The following is a 9,413-nucleotide window of genomic DNA, read 5'->3' as shown; positions in this document are numbered from 1 at the left end:
ATGTTGTCCCAACACAGATTGATTAAGTTATGTAACTTTACACTTTTCACAAATTTATGTGGATTGAACATTAAAAAATTAAGTTGTCCCAAATGAAATCTCATTAAATGTGTTGTTTCAGCTCATTTTATTTAAGTAGTTTGAAAGAGCAAAAAATAAAAAATAATAATAATAAAATTGAGTGTATGCTAGATAAGTTGGCGGTTCATTCCGCTGTGGCAACCGCAGAATAATAAAGGGACTAAGCCAAAAAGAAAATGAATGAATGTGTTGGGAGCTTTTTTTGAAATTGAGGGAAAATATATAGCCAACAAGTGATTAATAATACTGACTTCAACTGCATTACATAGGCTACTACATACATATTAATGTCGTTTTGTTGAATTTATTTAAATTGCCTTTCTCCTTCTACATCTTCCCTTTTAAAAGCCTGCATGTACAGTAACTGATCCACAAATGTGTGGCGAGTATTTCCAAAGCAACATCCCGATTTCTCCCGCATGAAGCACACGCACACACAAACTGTCCTTCAGTCTCGGCGGTCATAGTTCATCACGAGGGCATCAGCAGGTGACAGGCTGCAGTACATACAGTAACTTAATCCTCCGACAGCATATTCATTCAGTCTGCACACCAAAAGTAGAGAAGGTGGGCTAAAGTTAGCAGGAGGGGGAGGGAATGTCTCGTTCACGGTTCAGACACTTGCCAGGAAGCAGAAGCGCAGCTCAGTATTGCAGATAAGAAAGAAAAGTTTTGAGTCTGTTTGCAAGTGTTTTCCTCTCCTCCCACTTCACTCCACCCATCAAATGAGTGGGGGACGGTGAAAAGACTAGTACAGCTAGTCACCACTATGATCAAGTCTAGTCAGGACCTGTATTGCCGGAGAGGAGGAAAGGCAAGGCAAGTCTTATAATGAACATTTATACATTTATTTACGTTTTCTGCAAATTTGTTCGTCTTTTGTTTTCCTCGTATGGCCTCAAAAGCCGCGGAGGTTTAGTCATGTTGCTACACGCTCGGTGCATTTCTTAAAAACAAAAACAAAAACAGGAACTTCTTTAGTCAACAGCCTGTTTTTAAGATTGCCATTTGATAACAGCATTCTTGAAGTAAAATAAGGGCTACTTACTTTGCTACTGTATCTGTACGTTACTTTAAATGATTGGTCCTGCTTTCTGCCTTATCAACAAAAGCGTAATTATATTTGTGTTTACGTAAATAGTGAAAAAAAAATCAGACTGTTTCACATCAGTTCTGACTACTCCCACTTCTCTACCGAGAAAGAGGTCATGCTTTAAGAGAATATAGTGACATTTAGCCTAATAAACAGATTATACGGTCACAAATTATACAAAAGGAAATATATTTCATTTGTAGCCTACTAAATTCTACCTTTTAAAATGCATAATAGTATTGTGTTACTATAAGACTTTGTGGATAAATAATGCATAAACATATTCAACTTGATAGAAATTGCATTGGCATACATTTAAAGACACAACATAAGATTGCTTTTTATTAAAATATCCAAAAAGAGCAATGTTGTATATTTTGCTGACTTATACATGATGCCAAATGTTTAGTAGAATGTTCAAATCTAGAGAAATAAGCTTTAATAACTATTGGCATAAACCGTGTCCTGTGTGACAACATCCTAATAACATCACACACCCTCAGTTTCCGGTTTGGTTTTGTAGAAAACACCACAGCTGCTTAAATATGTTGTGTATTTTATTAGACGGCAGAGAGAAACATTATACCAGACCCCTAAATGTATTTAGTATGATAAATAACACATATTAGATACACACATAAGCACAGCTTGACGAACCAGATGTTTTTGTGCTGCGTGTGCTTTTTGCTAGTCAAATATTTATTATTATTATTTTTTTATTTGCTTGTTTATTTTACAGGGACAATACACTTGACATTGTTATACAAGATATATAACAATAAGATATAGTTATATAAAATAACCGATGTTGTGTACATGGGGCATATTGCATAAAGCTAATTTGCAGCCCTCGTCCCTGGTTAGGCTTTACATTAAAAAATGAAAACAATCAAGAATAAAACACAATACAGCAAACATGTACAATATTTACAAAGCCACAAACATAAAATGCAAGTCAATCTGCATAAAGAGAAATGTAAAAGAGACCAACCTGAAGGAATAATGCTTAATGCACACATTGCTGTAAAGATTTCAACCATTCTTTCAGCTTTACAGAAAAAACTGGGAGTTCTGATTGTAACTTTAAATGAACAGGCATGGCATTCCATAGATGTGAACCTTTTACTGAAAAGGATGACTGACCCACAGCGGTTATTCTACAATTCCCACTTACTGCCCCTCTAGTCTTCGCCCCAGCACTACTGAATTTATGTGTTAACTCACAGACTACTTTAGGAACAAGACCATGTATACACTTAAACATGTTCTTTAAACGAAAACTTAAAAAAACGATCAAAACTTCACAAATTATATATATTTTTAAGAATTTGACAATGGTGCCATCTTATTGGTTTCTGATTCATTACTTTTAAAGTTATTACTGTTGAATGTCTGATTTGTTGATGTTAGGTTAACTGTGTGTATTTTTTCTACGTTTTATGAATGGATAAGTGCAGCACACTGAACAATAGTTCTGTCAATTTAAACAGGGCTAGTAATATAAACACAACTGTTTCTATAGATACGAACTCCAGTATCGGTTCAGTACTCGGTATCGGCTGACATCCTGAGCTCAGGTATCGGAATCGGTATCGATAAGGGAAAAATGGTATCAGATCGTCTCTAGTAAATTGTTACCCATCACTGTTTTTCTAATGTATATAACAGACCTTCAATAAAAGCCTCCAAGTCATTAGCCCCTTTCACACAGTGATACCGGTAAATATCTGGAAAATTTCCGGAACGACTTTACCGGTATATTCAAAAAAGCGCTGTTCACACAGGCGAGGACGTTACGGAAATTTTCCGGAAAAGAGCATTCACACATCCATTCCAAAATACCGGTAAATTCTGACATCATTCACCACAAATGAGCTTTAAACGGCTGCGCTTGTATTTGTAAACATTTGACTAAATTACAAACTCTGTGGATGATCAATATTGTGAACAACTTTCGCAGGATCACTTTCGCATGTCGAGATGTTCATAATATGTGCATGTGCAGGCGCTCACAGGCTGTTTCACAAGCACACGCAAAGCTTGAAGGTAAACAAACAACGGCTTATCGTAAGCATCTCATCGATGATTATTTACACAGTTGACATAAAGAAGAACATATAAACGTGATCTGACTAACTTCTAGCAGCTAAATGTGTCTGGAAAAATATTCAAAGGCTTTTATTCTCACAAACCGTGAGCAAATGCGTAAAACGTAAATGCGTCTGACTGTTGTGATTGGCTAAATCAGACGTCTCACGTCAGCATGTTCTAGACGTGCACGCGCTTATTACGGCAATCTTCCTTCTGCATTCACACAGCGCAGCATTCCGGCAAATTGCCAGAAATGTTACAACTTCTCTTTCCGGAAAATAGCCAGAACGAATTTACCGGTATTTTCAAAAAGGACCTGTTCACACATGGGGCTATTGACTTTAATTAAAACTATCTTCTTTACAATTCCCAGATGTTAAAAATTGTTTGGATAAAACCAGATGGCATTTTACATACATATGCAACAGCAAATTTTATATAATGCCTACTTTATGCACAGCTTATGTTTGAACTTGCTCACCAATGACTTCCACTTTCTCTGAATGAATTAGTTGTGATATATAATTAATGAATGAAGTCATAAAAGAAGCCAATTTGTAGAGGTATTAGATCCTCGAAATGCCATCAATGATGGAGAGTCTGATAGTGAGGATTCTCATGAATTGCTGTTGTGCATTATTGTCTGTAGGCTATTTTAGCCATTTAAGTGACATCTTAATGATTACCCATTTGGGCCCTATCATACACCCGACGCAATAGGGCGCAAGACATGTTTGCCCCAATGTGTTGTTATTTTCAGATTAATGCAACCTTAATTTTCCTCGTTTTCCGCCACGTTGTTTAAATAGTAAATCCATTTGCACCACTTTGTGGAGTCATGGGTGTTTCAGTCTAGAAAAGAGGTGTGTTAAGGCGCATTGTTGGCGCGTTGCATATATATTTTAAAGGAATATAATGATGAAGGGGGGCGAGGCAGTGGTGTAGAAGGTAGTGCTGTCGCCTCACAGCAAGAAGGTCGCTGGTTCGAATCTCGGCTCAGTTATCGTTTCTGTGTGGAGTTTGCATGTTCTCCCTGCCTTCGCGTGGGTTTCCTCCGGGTGCTCCGGTTTCCCCCACAGTCCAAAGACATGCAGTACAGGTGAATTGGGTAGGCTAAATTGTCCGTAGTGTATGAGTGTGTGTGTGTGGATGTTTCCCAGAGATGGGTTGCGGCTGGAAGGGCATCCGCTGCGTAAAAACTTGCTGGATAAGTTGGCGGTTCATTCCGCTGTGTCGACCCCGGAATAATAAAGGGACAAAGCCGACAAGAAAATGAATGAATGAATAATGATGAAGGGGGCGAAGCAGTGGAGCAGTAGGTCGCTGGTTTGATTAAATTTTAATTAATGGCTATATGCCGTAATTTTTTTGGGGGGTTATATAATAGACAGATGATGTATGTGGTAATGGTGTGGGAAATTAATTAGCTTGTGCTTCATCCCACTCCATTTTCCACCATGTTAAAATGTATTTTTTGTTAATGATATTTTATGTGTGATATTTCTGTTTGAAAATAAATAAATCAAATCAAATCAAATATGTAAACTAAATGTTACTTTATTACAGACTAATAATGAGCTAATGAATGCGCTATTCATGAACTAAGTCACGTCACATGAGTTCATGTGTGAATAACAGCTACCTTAATTACTTGCAGGACATGATTGTTTGTTACTAAATGTATTAGTTCATGCTTAATTTAACCATCATGAACTCATGACATGTATAATTATATCATGACTTTACTTAGAGGGGCACATCATCATTAACCCAGTCTTAACTACTCATGAACTCCCTATGCACATCCGTCTGCTGCGTTTACACTTCACATCAACATGAACAGTTGAAACAGGTCATGATGATGTGGCCCTCCAAGTAAAGTCATTACATAATTACGCATTAACAGCTTATGAGTTCATGTTGGCTACATTCAGCTTAAACTTAAATGTTGATTAATACATTAACTAACAACATGTACTAATAAGTAATTAAGGTAGCCGCTATTCACATATGAACTCATGTGACTCAGGTTGTAGTTAATGTTTGTCCATGATTAGCGCATGACTTAAGTCATCATTAATTAATAATAAAGTAATGATTAGTTTACATAAAATACATCATTTTTCATGTACTGTTATTGTAAAATGTTAACCAATTTTTGTTCTTGGAAATGTAACCAGGTAGCACAAATTCTCCAAAATAACACTTAAATATATGACTGAAGTATAGTAAAGCTGTAGCACTAAACAGCACTTTCTTGTTATTCTGCTTTGCCAGTGTTTAAGACTTTATTAGTGTGTGTGTGAGCGCACGAGTGTGTTTGTGTGTTTAATGTGCATGTGTTTCCGTGTGAGGCCTGTGTTATGTTGAATGGAAGGATGGAAGAGCTGATAACCGCCAGCTGGGGAACACATGACTGGCTGACATCCTGCTCAGATGCCGCAAGAACAGCAAACCCCCTGAATACTACAAAATGCTTTTCTTACTAAAAGTTTTTGCCTTTTTTTCTAGTCAAAACATCCAAAAACTAAAACCAAGAAGATTTTTCTTGACAACCCCAAAAAATATTTCTTGGGGGTCTAATTAATTAATTAATTAAATTAGTCTAATTTAAATGAGTTTTTTCTTTCAAAATAAAAATGATCTGCCAGGGGTAAACAAAATAATCTTGTTTTTGTTTTGAAATCAGATTATTTTATTTACCCCTGACTAAAGCACTTTTAGCTTAGCTTAGCATAAATAAAGTCAGAATTATTAGCCCCCCTTTGATTTTTTTTTTCTTTTTTAAATCTTTCCCAAATGATGTTTAACAGAGCAAGGAAATGTTCACAGTAGGTCTGATAATATTTTTTCTTCTGGAGAAAGTCTTATTTGTTTTATTTTGTCTAGAATAAAAGCAGTTTTTAATTTTTTAAACTCCATTTTAAGGACAAAAGTATTAGCCCCTTTAAGCTTTTTTCCGACTGTCTACAGAACAAACCATCATTATACATGACCTTGCCTACTTACCCTAACCTACCTATTTAACCTAATTAACCAAGTCAAGCCTTTAAATGTCACTTTAAGCTGTATAGAAGTGTCTTAAAAATATCTAATCAAATATTATTTACTGTCATCATGGCAAAGATAAAATAAATCAGTTATTAGAAATGAGTTATTGCGACTTTTATGTTTAGAAATGTGTTGAAAAAAATCTGCTCTCGGTTAAACAGAAATTGGGGGAAAAATAAACAGGGAGTCTAATAATTCAGGGGGGCTAATAATTCTGACTTTGACTGTATGATTTAAATATTTCTTATATTAAGCTCGACTCTTCTATAAGTATGATATTACATGGGAGAACATGCAAACTCCACACAGAAATGTCAGCTGGCCCAGCCGAGGCTCAAACCAGCTACCTACTTGCTGTGAGGTGACAGCACTACCTACTGCTCCACCTTGTCGCCTTTATTTTAAACTGCTATATAAAAAACAGTCATTTTTTGGTTTCATTTATTAAATCAACACTCACAATGAGATACTAATCTAAAAGTCTTCTAAAAGTCAAACCAAAACTATATTTTTTATGAATGCAATGTGGCATAAACAATATTAAATTAAAGACAATTAAGATGTCTTAAAGTTTTAAAAGCTATAATAAACAACATTTATGCAAAATATAAATGTATGCATAAAAACACAGATAACTTTTAAAGAAATGTTATTGTAAATATGTAAGGAGGACAATTAAACCATATTGCTAAATAGTCATTGATTAATTTTTTTTTTCGGCTTAGTTCAGTTATTAATCTGGGGTGGGGTCACCACAGCGGAATGAACCCCCAACTTATCCGGCACATTTTTACCCAGTGGATGCCCTTCCAGCCGCAACCCATCTCTGGGAAACATCCACACACACTCATTCATACTCATACACTACAATTTAGCCTACCCAATTCACCTGAACAACATGTTTTTGGACTGTGGGGGAAACCGGAGAGTGGAGTCTATGTTTTCAACCCAACACTCTCCATAATGACAAAAGTACCCAAAATCCTCTAATATTATTACCTCTAATATTCATTCTTCTTGTTTATTTTGTAGGTAACTACAAAAAAATGATACCAAATGAAATTCGTTTCAAAAAGAGGATTTTTAAATAAAAACAAAGCCAAGGCTAAGGCCGTACTCACACTAGGTACAGTTGCCTCGAACCGGGCCAAAGCACGCTTGTCCCCCCTCCCGTCTCCCCCGACGGCCCGCGCTCACACCACAAACGGGCTTCGGCACGCTTACGTCATCGCTGCTGCGCTGATCAGTGAGAAGCGCTCTCTCACTCAGCAGCACAGTGAAGATTTCTCTAGTTATATCGTTTCAGTCGTTTGTTATGCAGTGACATGCAGTCAAATATTTCGCCAAACAGTGCTTAGGGATGCGGGGACACACAGTCAGATATTTCGCCGAACAGATCCGCCTCTTTTGGCGCTCATAAACAATCATAAAGCCCTCGTGCTTCAGGAATGAGGAGGTCTGCTGAAGCCGTGCAGCTGTCGTGCTGTGAGGAGTTCTCGTCTTTAATAAACTACGGCAGTTTGCGTTCACTGAACAGTAAGAATGATTAATAAATCCATATGAAACAGCCCCTTAAAAGTCACGTCTCGCTTTCATTTTCGGGCTTTGGCGCGTTTTGCACTCACACACAAGCGTACCGCGCCAAAGCCCAAGTGAACCGCGCTCAGGCGCACCTCTTCCAACCGGGCCAGGGCCGGCCAAGTGAACTGTGCTTGAGCCCGATTCAGCGCACTCACACTTCTCAAACGATCTGGGAAACGGGCCTGGGCACGGTACGGATGGCATAGTGTGAGTAGGCCCTAAGTGTTTAAAATCAGGTCTGACTCCTTTTCTTCCGGCTTATGAGGTCCCATTAACATAAACTTATCGAATCAACGAACAAATTGCACAAAACAAACAGTGATATTTTAAAGTACAGTTATAAGCTATTTAAAAGTACACTTAAAAATCACATTTACTAGAGAGGGCAATCGGATATGTTTTGAGGCAGTCTGTCACGCTGCTTTTATTTTTTATTTTAGGTTTGTTAATGCATGAATTATTTAAGTTAAACAGTTCATGTAGGGGTTTAATATTTAACTGGTCGTTTAATCAAATTTATCAAAACTCAAAGTGTGTTGAACAGACTATTTAAGTTTCTTAAAATAGCAATGAGCGGGCAATGCGCCTCAACACGCCTTCTTTTTTAGACCAAAACGCCAATGGGCGCACATATTAGCTCATATGCATTTGCTATTTAAACAGCAAAATGTAAAAATGGCCCCCCCACCCCACACACATAAACACACACACACAGCAGAAGCTTGCAAATATTAGTTTTTCCATAGATGTTAGTACACAATGTAAAGCTTTAACTAGGAAAATGATCAAAATGAAAATCAATATCGAATTTGATTCAATGTTTTATGCTAAGCTAAAACTGCAAATGGAATATACGCCTTACCAAATCGAATAAACGGTATGGTGCCGTACATTCTAAGCAAACCAACTTGGCTAATCCAACTTTTTTTTGTCTAATTGTTTTATTCTCCTTTGTCTTTGTTAGGTGTTGTGAATGTAATTCTGTTCTTGCTGACTGGTACTATGAAAGAGATGGACAGTTCTTCTGTAAGAAACATTACTTGTCTCGGTTTGCGGAGCAGTGCTATGGCTGCACGGAGTCCATCAACACTGGTCCCATCATGGTAAGAGTACAAAACTTACAAGGGATTAGTTCAATCAAAAAGTAAAACTGTTGAAATAATGTTGAACAAATGTTCTCTCCGTTAAACAGAAATTGGGGAGAAAAATAAACAGGTGAGCTTATAATTCTGACTTCAACTGTATAGTTTCAGCATCGATATCGTTATGTGTGAGTCCTCAATAGTCACATCCTAAGACATGCAATGTTAAGTTGGGATTAGTCCCCTCTCGCCCTGCAAATGGAAGGGAGCCCAGGACACTATTATCTCATTAGCTAAGGGCTCTCTTCCGGGACAGCACGCCAAACAACCTTTACTATCAATCATCAGCCAAGTGTGACCTCTTGAAGTGAAGTTTATTTATAAACTATTTTTGATAGGGTCACGTGCTTATGATTGTTCTTAGCTGTTCCAGC

The 9,413-nt window shown here is 37.2% G+C and overlaps 1 protein-coding gene across 1 annotated transcript in view; it reads left to right on the top strand.

The window, feature by feature from the left end:
* The first annotated feature begins 840 nt into the window (after positions 1-840).
* The window catches only part of limk1b (LIM domain kinase 1b), a 29,599-nt gene continuing 21,026 nt past the window's right edge, over positions 841-9,413 (top strand). The window contains exons 1-2 of the mRNA XM_005161446.6: positions 841-900; positions 8,862-9,000. Coding sequence (XP_005161503.1) covers positions 851-900; positions 8,862-9,000 — 189 coding nt within the window. The 5' untranslated portion in view covers positions 841-850. The remainder of the gene's footprint in view (positions 901-8,861; positions 9,001-9,413) is intronic.

The sequence above is a fragment of the Danio rerio genome, chromosome 21 (assembly GCF_049306965.1).
Source record: "Danio rerio strain Tuebingen ecotype United States chromosome 21, GRCz12tu, whole genome shotgun sequence".
Classification (NCBI taxonomy): domain Eukaryota; kingdom Metazoa; phylum Chordata; class Actinopteri; order Cypriniformes; family Danionidae; genus Danio; species Danio rerio.
The sequence above is the reverse complement of the archived record's forward strand: the minus strand, read 5'-3'. Positions and strand labels throughout refer to the sequence as shown.